The following is a 24,533-nucleotide window of genomic DNA, read 5'->3' as shown; positions in this document are numbered from 1 at the left end:
TTTCTTCTCATTATGATTGAAGGGTTGAAGAGAAAGTGGCAAAAGTTGCAGATTGAGGTGGATCAATTATGTGAGTCCCTAATGTTAAGCTTGGAGATTTCTCAAACGAAGACCAAGACCTTGTTATTCGGCTCCACAACCTCCTTGGAAGTAGGTTCTTTCTTAATTAGACCAATTCTTATATCAACAAATACTATATACACTATATTAAATACAGTACTCCATCAGTGTTTTAAAAGGGTGATTGCAATAGCGCATCAAAAGGGTACGGATGATTCATTAAAGTTCATTTGGTGAAGGTGAAAATCTCGTCCATGAAAACTCCAGTAGTGATCTAATCGACTTCTCAAGCATGTATGAACGGATTGTTGCAGAAGATGATTTTGGGTGTAACTTTTTCTTTTGCTAATACTGTGTTTGATCTATGCACTCCTTAATTAACCGAGTCTTTTCAGGGTTTTTTTTTTGCCTGTGATTGGGTTGTCTGTAAAACCTGTATCCTCTGCAAAACCTTTTGATTTTTGACAATCACTTATTTCTGCTCCATCTATTATTCTCAGACAGGTATGTAAACTCCTTTTAACTATAAATTATAAGAAAATATAAGGGAGTCTATTTTCTTGAGCAATTTGCCTAAATTGTTTTACATTTTTTTAAATTGAAATCTGATTCCCCTTTAAATAAAAAGAAAAAATTATCATATAATTTAAAACAACCACATATTTTTAGTGTTGACTATTTAATTATGTGTTACGTTGAAAGTAATAGGATCCATGTGATGAAGATTTGAATTACCTAATATATTTTTTTTAACATACTTGCTATCATTGATTAAATTTTATTTGAAACTATAAATTTATCGGTTAAATTCATTAAATTAGCTTGATTTACGATTTTTTTTATTTTTCAAACAATTTCAATTAACAATAAAATGTTTATTTAAAATAGCATGTTAGAGAATTATTTTTTATGTATAATAAAGACAATAACATTTCTCTAAAAGAAGACAATAACATTTCAAATTAGACTTGGGGCAACCTATCCAAACTCTCTACGATATCGAACTAGTGTGTTTGTCTTAGAGAATGTTTTGATTTTCTCCAAAATTAATAGCATCTCGTGTACACGTTTGCGTCTATGATTGTGTCAACTACACGTTCACGAGACATACGTACACATGAAGCATGACTGTATATTAGCCTGAATAATTTGAAGAATTGTCCTAAGGGATAACTTAAAAAGTACTGGTTCAAATTGAATATTTTGAGAAGAACTAATATTACAATAAGAATCTATGAATAACATTAATTATCATACTTTCCATAAAAAAAAAATCCTTGATTAACTACATTTTTTTGACTGGTGGTTGATGAAGTCCTGAAAATAACTTTCCATGCATAATAATATGTACACAGAAGTCATTTACAAACTGGTACCAATTTTAAGCTGAACCTTCCTGTTGGCTGAATGTGTTCGAAATCACTTCGAGTATATCTTTTCTGTTGCAAAGTTGCGCTCACGCGTGATAAGTGCAAGAGAGATTAATATTTAAGATTAAATAAATATAATTTTGGTTTCTTAAATAATGATCATATTAATTTTATTTATTTAAAAATAATATTTTTCTTTTATTTCATATAATATATCTTTGATTTTTATGGATAAAAGAATAATATTAATGTGAGATCCACGATATTTTTTTCTTTATTCTCCTATTTTCTTGCATTCTAAACTAAGGAAAGATTTTAGATAAATTTATTTCCTTTTTTTGCTAAAATATCTATAAAATTAGAAATGTTTATTTTTGTTCATGCAACTTTTTTATGTTTTTAATTTCTGTAAAATTGAATTATAATCTAACTTCAAATCAAAAAATAATATATTTCAATTTTATATTAACTAAAAACATATTAAAAGATTTACAAAATTTAAAAACATTTAAAAAAATTACTAGGAAAGATTTCTAAGATTATAAGGACTAAAAACATGTGTTAGATTAGATACAAGAATTTAAAGTGTTAAAAGTAACGTTAGATTATGGAGTTTGATATTTGATGAACAAATTGAACTCCAGATAAGCCAGAAAAGAAAAAAAAAAAGTCCTTTCCAAAAAGGGGAATGAAATGAAAGATGATTATTATGTTGGTGGTTTTTTATGGGTGAATTGGCGTGTAGCGTAGCTGAAGGTTGGAGAAGCAGAAGAGCGAATAAAAGCCCATTCTCATGAGTCTTTTGGTCCTTTGCAACGCAGCAGTAGAGTAGCCAACATGGCCACCCAATCACCGCCTCCTCCCACTCCCACCGCCACCGACCAAAACCAAGGTTTCCATTTCTTTCTCTTTTCCCTCTCCTCCTATTCTTTCCACAGTTCTTATCGTTGAAGGCTGTTTCACCAGTAATTTTTGCTTTCTTCTTTTCCGGTCTTTGTCTTTTCTCACACCATTACCAATACAAAAAGAAAGTCAAGCTCTTCCACTTTCTGCTACTACACCACTCGGCACCGTCTGGAATCATTAAAAAAATTGGAATTATAACAATTCTAAACGACGTGAAACTTGTGATCATTGTTTCTTAATTCCCACGATTTGCATGATTTTCCTGCTTACTTTTTTTTTTTAGATTAACTACCTACGTTAATCTTCATTGGGTGCCACGAAACAGATTCCATACTCCATAGTTTCTTTGATGATTTCTTCTCCTCTGTTTGATTGTCAATTCCTCTTTCTTCCATAATTGATCCCTAGCTTGTGTTAGGCAATTAATAGCCTACGAACAAGTTAAAACTTGGTTGAACCTTCACGACATGGATGATGATTGGATAGAGTTATTGCTACGTTGTTGTTGCCTTTAAGCAAAATGCTGAAATCCTATATCAGTATGGCTTGAGTACCGTATTACATGAACAAGAGCTGCTGCGTTGACACCTGATACATTATATTGTTTTGACTTTTGATCATGATAAAAATTGATTTGTTGAATCTCTTTTTTGAGGTGTAGGTTCTGAAGTCGTGCAAGCAACAACTGTAGATCAGCAAAATGCCAGAGAAGAGCCTGCTAAACAGAGTTCAACTACATCAGTCTTTGTGAACTCGCAACTGATGCGAGAAGAACAAATTCAGAATGCTGTGAAATTTCTATCACACCCAAAAGTTATAGGTTCACCTGTCATGTATAGGCGATCATTTCTAGAGAAGAAGGGCCTTACGAAGGAGGAGATTGATGAAGCTTTTCAGCGTGTGCCAGTAAGCTAGGTTTTTCTACATTATTTTATCAGTCACTCAAAATTTTCTAGACTGCTCTTTCACGGGCAACCAATTGATTATCAGTTTATCAATTTCCTGTATGCTCATCTTTTTTAATCCTTGCCTTTGGTTCAAATCACAGGATTCAGCTCCAACAGTGCAGACAGGTGGTGTAAATCAAGGTGAAGCATCTAATATTGAAGTTTCCCTTTGTACCTTTGGGTTAAGACGTTCAGTTAAACTGCATGCGAAATCTCCATTTAACTAGTTTTTCAATAATGCTGGATTGATTCTTGCTCAAGTTACACTTTGAACATGGCTTATTTTAATTCTAACAGATGGCCAATTGAAATCGTCATCAAACATTCAGCAACAAGCCCAACATCAAACTTTGCAGCCGGGTTTACCTGCTTCTACTGGTGTTAATACTTCGCCGGGAACCTTATCACGCTCCAAATTTCACTGGTCTCATACACTTATTGCAGTTGGATTACTGGCTGCTTCAGGTGCTGGAACAGCTATAATAATTAAGGTATTACCATTACCACCTACTACCATGCATGACGCCTTCTAAATTAGTACTTAATGGATTAGTGCATATTGCTGTATTATGTTCAGTTTGTTATTGACTCTTTATATCCTTTCTTGCACTTGATATATTGCTATGCACACAACTTTTATCACATTGCTGTTTGATCCACACTGAACTGGAAGCTTGCTCCGTGTTTTAGAATTCTGTTCTCCCTCGGTTAAAATCTTGGATACGTAAGGTTGTCTTAGACAATGATGATGAACAATTAAAGAAAACTGACAACAAACCGACACTGATGGAAGAAGCTGCGCAAGCTGCAAAATCAGCTGCAGCTGCAGCTGCAGATGTGGCAAAAGCAAGCCAAGAAATGCTGGCTTCAAAAGGTGAAGGTGGGTTTGTAGAACTTTAATTTGCATGCTGTAAAAAGTCTATGAATTGTTTTAACACTCCTACTCTCCTTGGTGTATTTACGAGAAATGGCTGTAGTTATTGCTGCATCTGGTTATACTTTGCAGAGAGGAGATACTTTGTGGAAGTTGTGAGCCTTTTAGATAAACAAGTACAAGAAATGAAGTCAATGACAAATGCCATAAGAAGGTTGGAAGGTAATTGAGCATTGTCATTTAATCTACTGGATTGAGATAAGAAGTTTCAAATGCTTTGAATAATTTATTCAGGGTTTGATTTATGATTTGCCAATAGCACTTGCAAATTTGTCAAAGAATGCATGTGGTTGTGAAATTGAGGAACTTGTATATTTATAGCCCCTTAAGAACCAACAAGGTGGCTCATGGTGACCAAGAGCTTTGAAAAATATTATGCACATTTTAACTATTCTAACGGGATTCCTAGCATTATGATTCCCTTGAATTTAGCTTTCATCCAATTGTTTTAGGCTTATTGATAAATTTTGATGGCTTATCATGACCAAAATTCTAGCAGATTTATGCTGGAGGTTTAAACAGCTACTCAGAATTTTTTTTAAAAAAAGTTTTTGCTGAATATTTGTTTCTGCCAAATTGTTGACAAAATATACCTTCTAATGGAGTTTCTGTCTCAGGGCAAGAAGATCTTCAAATCAGTCAAACAAGTTCGAAGGTCAGATATAAATAGACGTAGATGGGGACTGTCTCGGTATTTTTAATGAAATTTTGGCACTGCTGATCCTTATTTAAGTTGTATAAAATAAAATTTAACTTTTGTCTGCTGTAATTTTTTTAAAATATACGCAGCAACTGATTGTGAATGGAAAAGCAGACTACGACTTGCATTCAGGTTGTCATGTTGGTAATTAATTCTCAATTAATTTAGTCTTATTTTCTGAATTGTTACCTACAATTAGAATATCATGTGCAGTGAGATTTTCATCCCCACCTACATCTGTTGAACCATCAAGTGGTCTTCATCCAAAGGCATATGCGGAGGTAGTAATTATATTGCTTTTTTAATTGTTTCTTTTGCATCCCCTGCCTTGCCTTTTATGTATGGATCATATAGAAATGCTTATCAATTATTATTTTCAGTTGTGTCTTGAAGGTCACTTTTATAGTAATCAAAATATAACGTTTAGGCATTAAATACTTTGGGATTTGACTATAACCTTTCTATTGTTGCCACCAAAAGTACCCAAATCAGCACAGCTAATTGTGTGTGCATGATTAAGATTTTTAACCAGGATGATGAAACTGTGATTTAAGTCTATTGTGCAGATTTTTTGGTTGGTACTGGTTACTACATTCTTGTATGTCAGTTGCATAGTTGTGCAGTTGTGCCTAATTTACTCTATTTACTTTGCATATTAGTTGATTCAAGTATTTAAGAGTATCTGCTTCCAATGAGATTCTCCATTTTGTTTATTTTAATTAAGGTATAGTTTCAGTTGAACAATCCTTCATGCGAATTGCTTCCTTCAATTCATTATTTTCATGTATACTGAACCTTTTGGTTCTCTGATTTTATTTTTTGTTATTTCTTATTTTGTAGGATATCTTATTTTCTACAAGTTGTATCTTCTCTTTTCTGTCTCTAAATATACATCTCTAAACAACTAACCAAAATCAAATTGTACTCTCATAGTTTTTGCTAAAACAGACAATTGAAGGAACAAAAGCCCATTAGAATATTTAGATGCTTTCTGTGGGAACTCCTATCCATCATATTCAAAAATGTGAAAACAGAAACCTGATTAGGACTTGCTATTATTGTTTAGAACTTTAGATTGTAATCTAAAGCACTGCTCCTCCCTGCAACACAGAAGTTGAGAGAAGCCTCAAACTTAGTTCCCTGCTGACTATAAACTTTCTCTGCTAATTTGCCAATAACATTGTGGGCCTTTGATTATATGGGGTCTGAATACCAATTTTTCAAATGTTAATTTTAGTTATAATGCAATAAATTTACCCGTAGATTTATAGAACATGCCCTACCCTGTAGTCCAAATTATAGAAGTTATTTTTTTGCCAATGCTCATCAAGCAGCAAGCTGATACTAATGCTAAGAGGGAGAAACATGGGATTGACTGAATTAGCAGACTGGGTTGCATGTGTTAAAAGGAGGAATAAGGTTAGAATTAGAGGGAGTGTCACTGCCCTCACAGTAGAGAAGAGCATGCATGATGAGATTGGAGAGGGAATGGTTTGTTGGGGAGAGTGAAAAATAGGTACGCAAGAATTGAGGAGTTTAGGGTTGGAAATTCTCTTTGTATCACTGGACCCCATTATTATCTTCAATTTTCCTTTTCTGCTTTTTTCCTGAGTTTTTATGTATTTACAGAGGTCTACCTCTGAGTAAAGGAGCTAGTTGTCAATATATCTACCTATAATTTCCAGTTCCTATCTCAAAGACTTCCCAAGCTTAGTGCATCTGCCATGCTGAAAACCTTGAATCGATACACTTATTAGCAATGTTCTGATGAAAATCTCTCTGGTTGAATGGGCTAATTCAGTCTGAATGAGGCAATGATGGTTTTTATGACCATTTTTGCTGCCTCTATTATGCATCCACTGTTGAAAGGAAATTCCCTCAATGATTGTTTTTGTTGTGTCATGTGGATAAGGATGTAAAGATTTGAAATTTCTCATATGCAACAGTTCGTGTTCACTGCCTCAGTTTTGACAACTGCTGCTTAGTAGTAACTAATGAATAGTGTGTAGTGTCTTTATATTTGAGGGAATGGATACAGAGGGCTATTTATTTAACTTTTAAGATTTTGTTTTAATCTGGTACCAGGGTACGTTAGTTTTTCTTTTTCTTTTTTTTTTTTAAGAATTTGTTTTAAGTGTACAATTTTTTTCTGGCAGATAATGGCCATGGTCCAAAGAGGAGAGAAGTCTTCTAATATTAGGGTAAACCTTTACACTTGTTAATCTAGATAAATTTAGTTGCATGATATAAATCATACAATTTGTGCACCATCAATATAAATTATAAAAAAGTTTGATTGACTTGAAAGTAATTAGAGTTTTATATGTGAGGAGAGGTGTTACTGTCGAGAAAATTATGGTGTGCAAATAAGATTACTCTTCCAAGTACATGATAAGTAATGTTTAAATTGTGTTTATTTCTATCGAGTCCCATTTAATGTCTATCATTATAGAGGTAGACACAATTTAAACTTACAAAAACGTCAAATTACTAGGATAGATCTAAATTGATCCTTATTTTCTTTAGAAATGAAGTGTGCTGAACTAAATGATTTTTATACGTGGCCACGAAATTTGATTGAAGTTTATTTAGGCTGAGGTAGGGAAAATGATTGGAAAGAAGTGGAAAAATGAATAATTTGTATATTGTATTCATCAGGATAATTAGGCTAAATGGGAGGTTTTCATGTTTTTAATCTGAAAGATATAATATGCTTCAAGTTATGTTGTGGTTGTGGCTTCTCATTAACCCATGCGAATGAACATCGAGTGGTATCTTAGAGACACACATATATGAAACACTATCATTCCTGTCTCTGGTATTATTTCATATGAATCTGATTTTATGCTTCAACTTCCCCTGGGTATAGCCTTGGGAGGTTAGTCAGGTGCAAAGCACGTCTACCCAGATGCTTCAGTCTCAAGTAAATGGTGAAGACTTGAATACTAAGGCCCAGGATACCCCTCTAGTAAATGGGGATGACTCATTACCCTGGTGGCAGAGGAAAAATGTCAGAATCAGAGAGATTGATAATGAAAATGAGTCTAATGGAGTACCTTATGCTTCTGCATCCAATCAGCAGCCAGTCCAACGCGTATGGGTTCCTCCTCAACCTCCCCCCATAGCTATGCCGGAGGCTGCAGAAGCAATCAGACGACCAAAACCAGCGGCCCAAAAGGAACAGGTGTCTGATAATCAGTCAGTAGCTCATTCTTTAGACAGCTCTGATGACGTACATATGGCCCCAAAACTATTGGAATCCGAAGGTGCAGTAGAGGGCAGCAGTGTCAGCTCGGTTCCCACCTCTAGTGAGATACAAGAGGAGCATGAAGTCAAATATGATGAGAAATGAAGGTGAATCATGCATGATCTATCATGAAAAAACATGAAGTCGGAAATAACACTTGAAGTAGTCCCATATTTGGAATAAGCTTGTCACACAATCTGTTTCATAATCATATATAGTTGTACTTTTGAACTGGACATCAATACAATATGCAAATGCACGTATCTTTCTATGCAAGAATTTGTTTACTAAAGCAAAAGTTTTAATTACTGAACTTTTACTAAATTTTGTGAAGTGCATTTTAATATGTTTTTAATTTAGGCTAGGCTTGGTTGGACTTAAGTCTGGTTTCAATGTTTATCCATATTTAAAACAAATTTTAAGATTACCAGTTTTAAACTAACATGAATAATTCATTAAAATTATTTTTATCGATTTGAAAATTATCTTTTGGGTGCTTGGAGTTACAAAAGTACTTATTAAATTATCAGTTAGTTTCATTTTATATTTCATTTTCTGAGATTTAATTAATTTGTAGGTCTTGAACTGTTTGACAATTTTTAATTAAGTCTCTGGATCATTTTATTCAATGATTTTGAATTTGTATTTATTTTTTGAGTCTTTCTATTTAATTATAATTACAAAAAAATTAATAACCGTAACCTAATTTAAAAAAAAAATACAAATCTAATGACTTAAATGAAAAAAATATTCCAGTACCTATAAAGAAGATGGGGAAGTGTCTTGAAGATCAGTTGGAAGTTGAAACTTATGCTTCCCACGGTACAACTCATTATAATTAAGTTTAATTCCTTCTTTGATAATAAAATTCGGTAAATTTTGACCATTTGTAAGCAAGTGGTACCGTCATACAGAATTTAGTCCATTCTATGACTTATACAAAAAAAATATATAAAATAAATAAATAAGAGACCCACTGTGTTTGCAGTCAACAAATGCCAAACTAGGACCTTCAAGCATCTCGTTGATTCTTAATTAAATTTATTCCATTGTTAACATCTAACTCTAGAGTTTGACCTTTATAGTATATAAATTGTGAAGATAAGATTTTTCTGAAGTTAGCATGCCTTTAGAGCGAGTAAATAAGGGTGTATTTTAACCTACTAGTATAATTTAAAGCCGGATACATTTCTAAATTCTAAGTTTAAGATAAACTTACTTTAAAATATTTTTCTAATTTTAAATGTCCATATATACACGTAAGCCAGTCATTTCAATTTGTGTTGTTACGATATCAAAATCAGTAAATCACTGTGGGAATTATAATGCGTTTGAAAACGAAAGGTGCATGGCTCGTTTGGTTTAGAAAAAAGCAGTGCATGCAATATCCCAAATCAAGGTCAAATATTTGTATTTGAACTCGATTTGAATATATTTATTATATTATACTTGAGTTTGAATTCGAGCTCAATCTGGCGTATAATTTTGTAAATTTTATTTTATAGTATAACATTTGACTAAAATTAATTTATTTGAATTTTGAAGTTAGAATGTTTTACACGACGTTGTTGTTGTGCAGTTGCTGGTATTTATTCAATATTTATCCTGTTCTCAACAATATAATATAATAAAAAAGAGCGGTTTATTGTTTCTAAAGTAATAGTTGATATTATTATATTCTCCCCTTAACACTTAAAAAAATTATATTACTATATGAATTGAAGAGGGAAGTATAACATTAAAAAGGAAAAAAAAATAGTATATTTTTGTATACGGGAGAAGTGTGATTATAATGAACTGGTTCTCTTTAAAATGAGTAACTAATTTTAAAACAAAATAACTAATCTCAATTATTGATACTTAATTGATATTAATATATTATATACTATAGATGTGATAGAAAATCAACTATTATTACTTGTTTTTCTGCAACCATTTTGTATGATTTTAATTTTATTATATTTGTTAGTAATAAATAGGGGTGTTCATGGGTACATATCATCCACAAATTTGAATTGATTTAAATCAATCCTAACTATTTATGTTAGGTTATTTGTGTATTTGAGTTAAAACTAAATCGAATAGATTAAAATCATTCACGTATGTGTCGGATCAGAGGTTTAGATTTATAGATTCAATCAAAATCGAACAAAACCGATTAAAATCGATCAAAATTTTTAGAGTTGTTTGATTTTGCTCTAAAGACGGATGATATTGAGGCTCCAAGTGTTGGAACGGTGAGTATTGCAACTTTTTAGGTATTATTTTCAAGTACATTGTTATCTATTTTACTTGTTTTTTAATTTTTTTTGTCATATTTATAATATTAATAAATCAGATTTTATTCATTTGTTTCAGTAAACATGGCTGTAACAAATTTGGTTGCAGCAAGTCTGGTTGCATCAAACTTATTACAAAAAATTAGTTTATAAGAAATAATTGTGCTTCAGACTTTTATAACTCGTTAAAGAATATTTTATTTTAATTTGTATTAATATATTTTAGAATATTAGGTTGATGACATTTAATGAATCAATTTTATTATTTTTAAATATTTGATATTATTATATTAATTGTATTGGAAATTAGGATTATTCATAATATAAAATAATAATTTAAAAAAAAATTAAATGAATAACGTGTTGGTCCAAATCGAACCAAATTATTATTAATTGATTAGATTGGATTGGGTTAAAAAAAAATATCAAAACCAAACGGATAAAATTTCACTGTGTTACATTCTAGATTTCACAAAAACATACCTACCAATACCCTAGTAATTAAGTACACCAAAAACAAGAAAAATGCTTGTAAATTGTAATAGAATGAGTGGTTGCTGCTTTGAACCAGTCCCATGATGCGAATCACGTGTTTTTGTCAACATTCCTTACACCATTGTAGACTCGAGTGCTTAAATTATATTATCTGCACTGCATCTATTAGATTTATATTTTTTTGACAACAGTAGATTTATATTTTTAAAAAATAATAAAAACCCGTAGATATTTTTAAAATCAGTAAGTCAATAATAAGAACATATTTCGACTTTCGATTGCTCTAAGAAAACATAACATTTTACTTTTCTTTTAAAAGATTTATAATTTTAAAACAATATTTGGCACCCGATAGATTTAAGATTAATAAACTGTTTTTTTATTCATAAAAATGATAGTCCCAAAAAATTTATAATACTCACATATTTTATCTAATCAACAATCTATCTAGACTGGTCTAAGAATTAAGATAACAACTTTTTACTTTTTTTTAAAAATAATTATATTTTTAAAAATAATATGTGGCACCTAGTAGATTTAAGATTATCGACCTCTTTCGACCTTTTTACTTTTCATAAGAAAACAGAACTTTTTTAAGATTTGGCATCTAGATTTAAGATTTTATAAGTACTTATAGTAAAATTACTTGTCCTCCCTTATTTTAAAAATACGAGGAACATTAATTTTAATGCATTTAATTTTTATAAAAAAAAGTATTACCTTCATTTTAGTGTTTTATTCAAACACCTTTTTAAAATTTATTTGTATTTATTTTTTATAATAAGTATTTTCTTGAAGAGTATAATAAGTAAACTGAGTTTGAATAAGTATAATAAGTAAATTAAAATGGAATTTAAAGTAAAAAATTGTAATTTTATCTAATATGGCTTTGAATGAGAAACATTTTATAAATATAATTTCATTCTCTCGCTTTATATATTTCTTAGTTTAAAGGAACTAACCACTTATTTGAATAGTTAGGATCTATAAATATTGGAGTTTTCCATAATTTATTTGAGAAGAAAAATGGAAACGAGAGGAGTTATTTTTGAATAATCTACTAAAAACACATTTTTCCTTCAAAATGAAACAAAATAGGAGGGAAATGATCTCCCTCTTTTTGTTTTATTTTATAAATTTTCTTACAATATTTTTTTTCTTCAAGAAAACGAATAATCTATGTTAAGAAAAAAATAATAGATAAAAAGATTAAATTTTTATTTAGCATAAATACGTTTTTTTTTTCACTCTTTCTAACAAGTAGAGATAAAAAAAATTATTTATTTTCTTATTTCAATCTATTCAAATAACACATCATTTTTTTCTTCTATTTCTATTTTTTTGGTGAATCTATTTCTATATTTTCTATTTTCCCTTCTTATCTTTTTCTTTTTTATTTCACTCCTAATCCAAACAAAACAATAAATTTTAACTACTATATTTACATGGCACATATTTATTAGTTTATTAATATGATATAAAAACAGGATTTCTTTTAATGCAATTACTCATTATTTTATTCAGAATGATAAATTGGATACAACTTGAAATAAAATCAAAGGCATGCCGATTAACATAAAATCTACACATTCTTATTATGATATGATACTAACTAACTCGTCCATTACCATCCGTTTGTTTTAAGTTATTTTACATAAATGAAGAAAAATTAATAAATAAATAAGAAAATGAATAGTTTTACAAAATTAATCTTACTAAATAGATGAGAAAATAATATTAATATTAAATTAAAAATTAAAGTACCAACATTTATTAGAGATATTGATAAAAATAATAATTAATGTTACATTAAAAAATCAAAATTAATACTTATTTTGGAATATTTTTGTTTAAATACGACACATATAGCCAAGTTAATAGTATCTTTAAGGTTAGGTTAAGGAAAGAAATAAAACACATTAAATGAAATGTGCAATCATTAATAGCTTATAAATTTAAAAAATCAAAATGTTGTTTCTTATTTTTTAAAACAATAAATAATATTAAATGCTTATGAGTAAATGATGTACACAAAGAAAAAGATTTCTTTATAAAAACTGTCATGTCACTGTACACAAAAACATTGTCAGTTTAAATAATTTTTACATAGATATTCAGTATGATTTAAATCTATTATCACATTTTTTATTAATATAATATGATAACAAAATAATTTTTATTAAACATATATATAAAATTATCTTAGCATAATAATCATATAAAACTGTGAATGAATCAAGTGATGTAAGACTCTTCCAACTTAATCAAATGTTTCAAATTCAAAATCCTCAGAGAGAAAATTCAGTCACCCATAATTATTCTAAAAAGATAAAATTATTTCCAAATGAAAATCCTTGTAGTCTAACTAAAAAACATACTTTGAGAGTTTGTGCGTAATTATTTGGTAATGGGTACTCTATCTTGTATCCCCCACCATGGGAGTGAGTAAGTACATATATTGGGTGGACGACAAGTGGTTATTCCATACTGTTTGCAGACTTCTTTCTCCTAACTCTATTTCGTCCACTTTCTCTTCCTCTCCTGCTCTTTTTCTGTTCAAAATTAAATTCATAGTTACTCACCTTCTTTCCATTTCTGTTTTCCTTTACTTTCACATTTATTATAATATTAATAATCATTGAAAAAAAAAAAAAAACTGCATCTCTCTCTAAGTAAGAAGTCAGAAACCACATCCTCTGTTGTCTTCTCTTATTATAAAAAAACTAACTAAGCTCCTTGTGCGGCCACCATTCTTGTTGGAGATTTCAACTCTTTCTCCTTCAGACTTCTTGGGTTTATGTGATGATGGCTCTCAATATCTCTTCTCCTGCTGAAGTCAAGTCCATTTTTTTCGCTGATTACTTCAAGTCTAACTGCATCACTGCAAAGTTCACAGGTCCTTCTCTTCATTCTCGCTATTCTTCCTTCGTTGTGTGTTCTGGGAAAAGTCAAAAGTCCACGACTTTATAGAAAAAAAACTCTCCCCATTTGCTTGTTTTGAATTATTATTATTATTTCCTGAAATGATGCTATTTATTTTGGTTCTATCATGTTATGAGCTACTTTGTTGATGTTACGGTGTTGTGTACTATGATGTTTTGTTCTGTGGAAAGGGAGTATTTGTTGTGTTGTGTTTTGATGTCAATTACATGGAGCATACAAGGTTTGACTTTGATGGTGCTTTGATTCTCAGGTGGTTTTGCTTTTAAGAGAAAAGAGCGTGGAGCTGCATCTGGAGGGCGAGTTTGTTGCTCAGTGCTGGCACCACCACCACCGGCCTGGCCGGGACGAGCGGTTCCAGAGCAAGGCAGCAAGACTTGGGATGGACCAAAACCCATTTCAATTGTTGGGTGTACTGGTTCAATTGGAACTCAGGTATTGGTGCAAATGGAATTTCCCTTTAACATGATAATCTGTAGTGTAGTAATAATGTAATGAAATGACAATTATTCTTATTAGAAACTGTTGGCCCAAAAGCTAGATTGAATTAGGAGGATTGGTGTCACTGTCAGTGTCTTATAAGGAGTATTCGAGTTATATTCCTAACCAATGTAGGACATCTTAACGTGCCCCCGTGCCCAAGATTGAAAATTTGGATCGTGTAGTTTGCAGAACTGAACATATGTGGTTAGTCAAACTTCAAGACACCAACTTTTTAAAAGGGAAATTTAAGAACTGAATTTTATTTTCTGATAATGAGTACAAGGTGACTACACTTATGTATAGAGAGACTAATCCTAATATTTACAGGGTACTACAATCTTGCTGTCATAGTTACAGTTATGAAAGAGAAATAAATTTATGCAAATAAAAACTAAGTAATGGAATGAGAAAAGAATATTATGTGCTCCAACATAATCTGAAGCTGATGTTGGCTGGACTTGCAAGATGCTGTTTGATTGCAAACATTTGCTGGAAATAGTTTGCCTTTTTAGTGTTTTTGTACTGGTACTCTTATAAATGTTTCATATGCATATATGATTTTTTTGGGGGGTTATAGATTAATGTATGACTAGAAATTGTTGATTGTTTATCCCTTGTAGATGTAGCTTGACTTGCCTTGTCTCTTATCCTTTGATGTAGTGCACCTTTTCCCCTGTATGCTTTTGTAGACACTAGATATTGTGGCAGAGAATCCAGATAAGTTTAAAGTTGTGGCACTTGCAGCTGGTTCAAATGTTACTCTTCTTGCAGACCAGGTAACCACTTCACTCCAAACATGTAATGGAATTATGCATTATTTGTGTCTCTATCTATGACCAGATTTAAATCTTAAATTTCACAAAATCAGTTCACTTTTAATATTTATGTTTGCACAGGTAAAAAGATTTAAGCCTCAACTTGTTGCTGTTAGAAATGAGTCCCTAATTGCTGAACTTAAAGAGGCCTTGCATGACGTTGAAGAAAAACCTGAGATCATCCCTGGAGAGCAGGGAATCATTGAGGTGGACATCTGGTTTATTCATATGCATTAATTTTGTTTAGAGCCAATTTTGTTTTTCATAAGCTATAGCTTAAATATTCTCAGGTTGCTCGTCACCCAGATGCAGTCAGTGTAGTCACAGGAATAGTAGGCTGTGCAGGACTGAAGGTAAGCCTCTTTTACCTATTTTGGCCCTTCTTGGTAACCAAACTCTTTGCTGTGCCATGTAATGAGGTCTTCTGTGTGCAATATCTACATTTCTTTTAATATTAAAATTCGTAAAATATTTGGAGGGTTTTTTTTTTTGTCCGGGGGATAGAACAAATAGAAAGATATCATCAAGTCAATGAGACATCAACAATAACAGTCAAGCCTTATTCTACTAGCTGGAAAATAGTGGAGCATGCTTATTAATTTCATATTAGGCATTGATTGTTTGAAAGGAGAATGATTCATAAATGTTAAAGCATATCATACTATATATAATGAAAGTAGAATAGAAGTTTAAGAACACAGAAAAGACACTAACTAAAGATGGTATTCATTGTCACTTATCAGACAACAGATATTAGAAAGCTGAAATCCTCTTATTATTTTATTAGCCAACAGTTGCTGCGATAGAAGCAGGGAAATACATAGCTTTAGCCAACAAAGAGACATTGATTGCTGGAGGTCCTTTTGTTCTTCCTCTTGCTCAGAAGCATAATGTAAAAATACTTCCAGCTGATTCAGAACATTCTGCCATCTTTCAGGTAAGAATGGATATAATCAATTAAAAAATTTGTGTGCAACAAGATGAATAGACATGCTCATGTTATTTATTATCTATATATTCTCTGGCCTCCACATCTCTCTTATTGCGTGCAAGCAATTATTTTATCATCTGCTCCACTTGGTACTGCAAAAGCTTAAAGGATTCTTGTTGGCTTCAGTGTATCCAGGGGTTGCCAGAGGGTGCACTTAGGAGAGTTATTTTAACTGCATCTGGAGGTGCTTTCAGGTGTGTATGTAACTTCATTTGGCTGTTTTGCATGTTCAATGGCTCCATGTTTTCTTTTTCTGTTGGAAACATTTATTTTTTTGGGGAATGGAAGGAAACTGAAAGGGAATATGCAGTACTCTAAACTTTCCTATATATATCTCAATGTCTTATTGCTATTGCCTGTTGAATCAATGTTCTTTGATCAAGGAAAACCTGCCATTGTTGCTCTCTTAGTTCTGTTTCCAGGCTCTATATAATCAGTTTGACTATAAGTATCATCCCCTTGATGATTGACAGGGATTGGCCAGTTGATAAACTGAAAGATGTTAAAGTTGCTGATGCATTAAAACATCCTAACTGGAATATGGGGAAAAAGATAACTGTGGACTCTGCTACCCTTTTTAATAAGGTTTGTTTCTTTTTTTATGTCAACATATTGGACGCAAATAGCCTTTTTATAAATCTGTTTAATTATGTGGTATGAATTTCCTAGCTATAAGGTAAATTTCTTATACTTCTTCACAGGGTCTAGAAGTAATTGAAGCACATTACTTGTTTGGAGCTGACTATGATCATATTGAGATTGTCATTCATCCACAATCAATCATACATTCAATGATTGAAACACAGGTATAAACCTTATTCTATGTTATGTTTACTGCATTTTGATATCCATATATTCGGATACAAATGGATGAGGAACCATAGCCATAGCACCTACAAGTTCCAGCCCTTGGTTAAATTTGCAAATGGGTGGGGTAAACTTGTGTATAATAAAGAAAAGGGTATAGAAGAAAGAAGAAAAAGATCATTAACCATTGTTTAATCATTATCTAATACTAAATTATTTCTTGATTCCAGGATTCATCTGTTCTTGCACAGTTGGGGTGGCCTGATATGCGTTTGCCAATCCTCTATACATTATCATGGCCTGACAGGATTTATTGTTCTGAAGACACTTGGCCCTGCCTTGATCTTTGCAAGTACTATATTCTTTCCCTGCAGCTTACTAATTTCAACTCTATCAAATTCTATCTTCAGTCCATACCAAAGAAAATAGACAGATCCAGTTGATATAGAGTTTTCAAATTTTGAAGCCTTTATGTTGAATGAAAATTTTATCTAGTCCAATTTGAATTATCGATGGTTCTTATTTGAGGTGTGATTATCCAGGATTGGTTCACTTACATTTAAAACTCCAGATAATGTAAAGTATCCATCCATGAATCTTGCCTATGCTGCTGGCCGTGCTGGAGGCACAATGACAGGAGTTCTTAGTGCAGCAAATGAGAAAGCTGTAGAGATGTTTATTGATGAAAAGTAAGTTTTTAGTTTTTTTTTTTTTCTAAATTACAAATAAGAAAGCTGTAGATTGTGTCATGTCATTCTAAGTTCTAACATTTTTGAAGTGTCCTTATCCAATGGCTTTATAGATCATAGGGTACATCATACATGTGTCTTATTGTCAACGTAAATTCTCCTCTAATTGGCTATTTTGCTGCTTCCAGGATTAGCTATTTGGATATATTCAAAGTTGTGGAGCTAACATGTGAGAAGCATCAAAATGAATTGTTATCCTCTCCTTCCCTTGAGGAAATCATTCACTATGACCTGTGGGCGCGAGAATTTGCTGCTAGTTTGCAAGACTCTTCCAGCTTCACTCCTATTCTTGCATGAGGATATGATTAAACTAGGGATGTGGCTGCTGGTGCTTCCCAATTGCCTGCTTTCACCATAATTTCTTCAGGCAATTGAACAATTTAGAATGATGCATTCCCTCAGATGTTGAAAAATAAATAGTTTTTTTTTTTTTTTGTTTATGGAATGTTGGTGTTTTAACACCTTTCAATTGATCTTATAGGTTTGTCGTAATTTCATTGAAAACAATGTCTTTTTAATAGTGAATAGGAGCCTAGGAGGTTGGTTGCCTATGAATGTGTCAAAGTCAAGAAGGGGGGTGGATGTTCTCATGTTCAAAATTTACATGACGTGGTCAACTAGAAGTTTTGTATTTCGCTTTTTATAATAGGATTGAATAAGTGAGTCTTATAAAACTTAATAGAGATAGATACAAAAGTTGACCAATCATCAATCACTTTCATAAAAGGATTCCTTTTCTCTTTTTTTTTTTCTTTCTCAACAAACATTCGTTGCTGATATTATTATGAAATTGGCATATCGTATTTGGATATAGCATGCGTTACATTGAACGAAATAATGGATTTTGCAAAATTAATAACCTTCAACTATCTACTGTAATAGTAGTATTTTGAATGTTTACTCTTAATTGTAGCATTCCTCAGACTTGGAGATAGAAACGGACTTGGTGGTTGCTCTCTTGTTTAGGACCTGGTTCTCCACTTTGCCACTCGTCAGTCTTTCCTTTCGTTCTGCTCTCACCCAGTGTTGTGCCTTCATTTTGCTCGAAGAAAAACAGAGTGAGCATAATGGACTTGCGCCACAGCGCCGCGGTCGCCGATCTGTTAGTTGTCACAACGTGGCAGCCACAATCAGCTTCCCACTTTCTCGCACAAAATCAATGACCTTGAGGGTCTTGCTACAGAATGAATTAGAGTCCTTAGGAGATCACATTTTCCTCATCGCGGGATCTAGTTTTGGCTTCTTGATCCTAAATATTTTATTGTTGTTGTTAGTTTATGATGCTGATGCTCTGTTTTTTTTTTATTATCTTTTATGGAAAGATAAGAATATCTGCTTTCAGCTTTTACCACATTTGGGGGTTTTTGTTTTGATTATAGGTTTGGTGGTGGTGATGTTGGAATTTGATGAGCGTTTACAAATCGAGGAGAGGATCCGATGAAAAGAGAAAAACAAACTGTGTTTTTTTAATTATTTTTATTATGTGTAATTAATTTTAATGTATTTTTTATATTGCATGATTTCATAATGCAACGTGCTAAAATAGAACAATAAACTTATTTTATGTATTTTCAACTTTTAATAACTTCTAAAATTTTGAAACTGAAACTTAACGGGTAGATTGTTTAGAAAGTTAAGTTTCAGTTTCAAAATTTTATAAAAAATTATGTTTATTAATTAAAATATGGTTTATGAAATTATCGTAATCAATTTTGTTTATTTCTTGGTCATTCGATGATAATAAAGATTATCAATTTTATTTGTTTTAAGTATCATTTTATTAATTTTAGTTTTAGAAATACATTCTCGTCAAAGTAACATTTATGAAAATTGTGAACATTCTTCTATAAGTAATATATGCATTTAAAAAGGAATAATATTTTTACTTATTTGATCAAGTGCGTGAGTACTTCGTTTGTAGTAAAAAAGAAAAGAAAAACGTGTAAGTTTGTTTATTATTTTTCACTTATAAGTTTTCTTTTAAAACTTTCATTCTAAGAATATTAACAACATTTTAAACATTTTTTTAACTATACCATTGGTATAAATTATCTATTGACTTTGTCGATGATTAATTTCTGTAAAAATTTCATTATTTTTTTTAGTGGGATTCTCTCTTTTCTATAACTTTTTTTCATTTATAAGATTTAAATCCAAAAATTTAAAGAATAAGTTCAATATCACTTAGACCAATCATTTATTGTTAATATTTAAAACATTCAAGAAACATAGTAAGTAATTTATGTTTACAACAATAGTCATTTCAGTGACTTTGATTTACTTTAGAATGTATAATATTAAATAATAAGTATATGTATTTAAAATTTAATTAATAGGAAATAAATTAACTAATAACATAAATAAAGTAATTACTAGTTAAGATAATAAAGAGGATCAAGATAATAATGAAATTATTTTTAAAGAATAATTAGAATATATTGACATTGTAAAGATTTTTTTTTTATATTATTATCTAATTACATTTAGTAATTAGTAGTGTCATTTATGATAAGATTATTGATTTTTATAAAAATTACTTTAAAAGTTATGAATAAAATTAATTTTAATTGATTAATAATATAAAAATGTTTATACTAGTAGTACATGGAAAATACATTTTTTTAAAAAATATTTACTCTTAATATTATCTACAAATTAAGTTATAACTTATTGCTTTTTTATAAATAAAAATATTAAAAATTAACAACATATTTGTAGGCTACAATAAAGACTTCATTACCATAGGCTACCCCTGGATTGGTTAAGTGTATATGTACCCTGTGTTTATGCAAGTTATTGGGAATTAGGAATGAAATTAGGCCAGAGTAATCAACAGAAGTATATGATCTAGCTTATATCAAATGGTCAGGGTAGTTTGTCTAGAAATTTAATTAAGCTAGTACTTTTATAAAAGTCAAATAGGTTAAATGGTCAAGCTTTTAATTATTTAAAAAGTCTTTTATGTGTCTTAAACGATTTTTTAAGTATATATGAGCCATTTTTGTTAGTATAATTATTATATTAATTATTATAATGTTTTATATATATATATATATATATATATATATATATATATATATATATATATATATAAGTTGACTTACACAAAAAGTTGAACTTATAAGATAATTAAAGCGCAATTTTATATCTTATTTAAAGACATTATTGCAAAATATGCATTTATTTTAGTTATCATGATCACAAAAGTTAATTAGATTAAGCCTTAAAAATACATCTATATCATGTAAATAAGTTAAACTTGAGATTCAATAGGTATTAGGTATAGTTATATCTAATATTAAGACGAAAATTTAAAAAAGGATAATCAATCTGGAAATTGGGTGATAACTTGCATGTTTCCACCACATTCTTACTATCCCACTCAAGCAATTTTCTTGCACTAATACATTGATTTGGAAATTTACTAACGTGGGTACATATACTGTAAAATCTGGTTATCATTATCATACTGCATTGGGAGGTGAAGAGGATCTAGGTGCTGGACCAAGTACAGGTCCATTCTTGTCTCCGAACTAAGAGTGTTGCTAGGTACACCAGCATTAACACTAATCACGAAAAGATAGAAATATCTCTTACGAATTCGTAAATTAATTTTTAAAATTTATGAATCAACTTGATCTGTAAATCTTTTACGGAATAAATTGATCTGTAACTTAATTTTTAAGACTTACGGATCAACTTGATCCGTAAGGAGAGAAATTAGCAAGAACAATTTTGCTATTTTCAAAAAATGCTGAGTGCACCAGTAATAATGTTGGGTGCACCTAGTGTAAGCATCTTATCATTTTGGAGAAAAAAACTACTCTCCAGTAACTATTTATAAGTAAAATAATTATTTCTATTTTTTTATAAGATTCAATTTATAATATTTTTTATATTAGAAATATCCTAACTAATAAAAGAAAAATGAATATTAATGAATTTTTTTTTGAAAAAAACTATAAATTTAAGATAAAATTATTACTATTAATTAAATTAATTGTTTATAAATGAAAATGGATTAAATACTTAATTTTAAATATTCCACAAATAAAATACTATATTTATTTTTTAATCAATACGAAAAATTGTCTTTTTTGACAAAAAAAAAAAAAAAGTATTCAAATCTAACAACCACCATTACCCTCAAACACCAGGCCAACTTCCTAACTCCTAAGAATTGTCTACGACTGAAATTAATTGCAAATCCTTAAGCGGTTGATCAAAGTTGAATATTGATTATTCTCCTCATGACAACTCGTGTGTTGGTAATGGTATAATCTAAAGTTACTCTGGCCAATGGCTCCTTAATTGTATCCACCCAAAGCTTGGGATTACTATTAGTCCTATCTCTCGGCAGAACTTAGGGGAATCTGAATCTTGAATGGAGTGCCATTGACTTGGGGTCAAACTTCAAAGTACTTCATAAGTCCCATTACCTTGATCAACCATCCCTCCTTCAGTCATCCAATTTCTAGAAGAATTAGAATCCTTAAATATTCAGTGTGGCGGAATGATCAAATATATAGTAAAACATTACTTAAAGAAGTAATGAAATTAAAAATAGATTTAATTATATATTTTATCCTTCCATAATGATAATGTGCAATTTTTGTCTCTAATTTTTTTTTTCTCAAATTTAATCATCTAACTTTTTTAATCAATACACCCGTTAGATTGTTCGTGTTCTTATTTTCTATTTGAATAATTGAGAGTTTATAAGATATATACTTGATATAGGAAATGATTTTAAAAAGTTTCAAAGTTAGAAATTTGATGTCAAGGGTCTCAAAGAAGGTCAACATTTGGAATTTCTTAATTTTAGGTGAAATGTAATGTTATAATTAATAAGTGAATTTTGAGCAGTTTAATTCGTGAAAATTTGAGAGAGAGGGGGAGTAATTAAGGACGGAATTTAAGAACTAAAAAATAATAATAAAAGACTTTATTTGTAACAATTGAAAAAAGTTACGGAACTGAATTATTCAAACAAAAAATCATTCATTAAACAAACCACACATTAGTTAATCATAATTAATTTTTTTTTAAATTCCTTGTTAAATAATAAAAATTCATTTTAAATAGTACTATAAATTTTATTATAAAGTCAACTATTTATTACATATGACAACCTATAATTTAAAGATAGCGTAAAAAATTTATACTCTCATTAAGTTCTAATTAATCACACTCTTTGATTTTCAATGATACCTGTGAGAAAGGCAATTTTGTGCAGATTGGATGGCCAACTTGATGTGGAAAGTGGAATCAATCAACCCACGGTTTAGATTTGGAGGCCAGTGGATTTGAGCATATATCCATCCTCTTTGTAGCTGATATTTCTTTGGCCGTTTTGTCCATAGTAGTGTGTGTAGCTGTTTATTTTATCATATATATTATGACACTTTTTTTTTTCCCCTTTTCTCAAGCCTGGCATGGACCCCTTTAAAAAGAAAGTAAAATCCAACGTATATAACAATTTCATGTTCAGAAGAAGCTCAATTACATGTCACTCGATGTCAACATGAAATTGACTCCATACTCCAATAATTCCATCTGTTCACAGTTGGAATGTAATGTATACTAAATGATACATATGATATATACATCCACAAAGACTTGCTCTCACTTTCTTCTAATACTAGTATTGCAATGACTTAAACTTTGTCATATTATATACATCACCGATTACCCAAGTCTATGTGCCGTGTGAGACCCACACCACATGATGGTTTTTTCTATGAAAGCGCGGAACATACCCTGCCATTTGTCAACTTAACTGTTTCTGCGTTACCACACCATGCAAGCGCAACCTCTTCCTTATTCTTTGCTACTTTTTCCATCCAAAACACACGTACACTGCTTACTTCATAATGAATAAGTTTTTCATTTAATATTAAGACAATTAATTTAAATATTGTCAGAGGTTATATAATTTTAACTTTATTATGAAATAAAGTCACCCATACACTTATATCTCTAACTCCTCCTATAAACATATATCTGATCCCAACAAATTTTAACTAAATAATTAATCAAGGACTAATTACCAAAAGAAAACCCATCATTCACTTTAATTTGTTTTAGCTTGAAAATGGTTGCAAATTCCGAGCAAGTCCATTGGCGTTAATTAGTGAAGAAGCCAACCAGTTTGGCGGAGGCGCCACCGTTTACGGCGGTGGAGGAATACTTAGGCGCGACCTTGCTGGTCCTCTTGCCATCACTGTGACTCCGAGGCAGCAGAAAATCTCGAATCTTCCAGCGCTTGCTTACCTTCTTGCACGGTGGGGTCCACACGCAGTAGGTTCCCTCAGCCACGCCGTAAAGCTCGTTGCTGCTATCGATCTTCACCGTCTCTCGCTCCTCCTCCTCCTCGAACATCAGCGTCCTGAGAGGTAAACGACGACGGCGAGGCTCGTGCGGTGCCGTTTCGGTGGTAGCGGAAGCGTGAACGACTGCGTTTTGGTGGAAGAGAGGGTAGATAGGTCTGATCTGGCCGTTGTAGAAAATGTCGTCGGCGGAGACGGGGGAGGAGTCGGTGTGTCTGGGAACGAAGGAGAACTCGAAGTCATCGTCGACGTGAGGGAAGGACTCGGAAGAGTTGTTGTGGAAGCTGAAACTTGGAGAAGATGGTGCCTCTGTCTGCATCATTGTGCAATTCTCGTTGTTTTGTTTGGAGCCAAGAGAAAGTGAAAGTGTGTGGAGAGGTTCTGCAATGGCATATATAGACAGGGAAGTGGGAGTGGAAGCGGTCACTGCCTCAGTGCTCGATCATCACATTTTTTTCCTCTCCCACTTTTGGCTTTATTA

General features: G+C 31.3%; 3 protein-coding genes across 4 annotated transcripts; 2 read left to right on the top strand and 1 right to left on the bottom strand.

Annotated features, from left to right (window-relative positions):
* Positions 1-2,044: 2,044 nt before the first annotated feature.
* LOC100784152 (peroxisomal membrane protein PEX14) lies at positions 2,045-8,440 on the top strand. 2 transcript variants are annotated; one of them, XM_006600584.4, is made up of 11 exons: positions 2,045-2,322; positions 2,998-3,242; positions 3,385-3,424; positions 3,581-3,774; positions 3,974-4,163; positions 4,290-4,379; positions 4,835-4,872; positions 5,007-5,049; positions 5,131-5,198; positions 7,074-7,118; positions 7,787-8,440. In XM_006600584.4, the coding sequence occupies exons 1-11, from the start codon at positions 2,268-2,270 to the stop codon at positions 8,267-8,269; spliced, it is 1,491 nt and encodes a 496-aa protein (XP_006600647.1). In that variant the 5' UTR covers positions 2,045-2,267; the 3' UTR covers positions 8,270-8,440. The 2 variants fall into 2 exon arrangements, with proteins under 2 accessions (XP_006600647.1, XP_006600648.1); XM_006600585.4 differs by lacking the exon at positions 7,074-7,118.
* A 4,976-nt stretch (positions 8,441-13,416) lies between these two features.
* LOC100784845 (1-deoxy-D-xylulose 5-phosphate reductoisomerase, chloroplastic) lies at positions 13,417-18,435 on the top strand. The gene is made up of 12 exons (XM_003549576.5): positions 13,417-13,834; positions 14,132-14,313; positions 15,051-15,137; positions 15,258-15,383; positions 15,467-15,529; positions 15,964-16,113; positions 16,294-16,361; positions 16,641-16,752; positions 16,869-16,973; positions 17,205-17,326; positions 17,517-17,663; positions 17,852-18,435. The coding sequence occupies exons 1-12, from the start codon at positions 13,741-13,743 to the stop codon at positions 18,018-18,020; spliced, it is 1,425 nt and encodes a 474-aa protein (XP_003549624.1). The 5' UTR covers positions 13,417-13,740; the 3' UTR covers positions 18,021-18,435.
* A 5,162-nt stretch (positions 18,436-23,597) lies between these two features.
* On the bottom strand, positions 23,598-24,533 carry LOC102660523 (uncharacterized). The gene has a single exon (XM_006600583.4). It carries the CDS (start codon positions 24,372-24,374, stop codon positions 23,850-23,852), a length of 525 nt encoding a protein of 174 aa, XP_006600646.1. The 5' UTR covers positions 24,375-24,533; the 3' UTR covers positions 23,598-23,849.

The sequence above is a fragment of the Glycine max genome, chromosome 17 (assembly GCF_000004515.6).
Source record: "Glycine max cultivar Williams 82 chromosome 17, Glycine_max_v4.0, whole genome shotgun sequence".
Taxonomy (NCBI): Eukaryota; Viridiplantae; Streptophyta; class Magnoliopsida; order Fabales; family Fabaceae; genus Glycine; species Glycine max.
The sequence above is the reverse complement of the archived record's forward strand: the minus strand, read 5'-3'. Positions and strand labels throughout refer to the sequence as shown.

What these genes read in the sequence shown, in the direction of transcription:
- LOC100784152 (XM_006600584.4), top strand. Translation starts at nt 2,268, where the DNA reads ATGGCCACCCAATCACCGCCTCCTCCCACTCCCACCGCCACCGACCAA. An exon ending in GACAGGTGGTGTAAATCAAG is followed by an intron (nt 3,425 to 3,580) that starts GTGAAGCATCTA and finishes TAATTCTAACAG; the next exon opens with ATGGCCAATTGAAATCGTCA. An exon ending in TGCCATAAGAAGGTTGGAAG is followed by an intron (nt 4,380 to 4,834) that starts GTAATTGAGCAT and finishes TTTCTGTCTCAG; the next exon opens with GGCAAGAAGATCTTCAAATC.
- LOC100784845 (XM_003549576.5), top strand. Translation starts at nt 13,741, where the DNA reads ATGATGGCTCTCAATATCTCTTCTCCTGCTGAAGTCAAGTCCATTTTT. An exon ending in CATCACTGCAAAGTTCACAG is followed by an intron (nt 13,835 to 14,131) that starts GTCCTTCTCTTC and finishes TTTGATTCTCAG; the next exon opens with GTGGTTTTGCTTTTAAGAGA. An exon ending in CTGCTACCCTTTTTAATAAG is followed by an intron (nt 16,753 to 16,868) that starts GTTTGTTTCTTT and finishes ACTTCTTCACAG; the next exon opens with GGTCTAGAAGTAATTGAAGC.
- LOC102660523 (XM_006600583.4), bottom strand. Translation starts at nt 24,374, where the DNA reads ATGATGCAGACAGAGGCACCATCTTCTCCAAGTTTCAGCTTCCACAAC.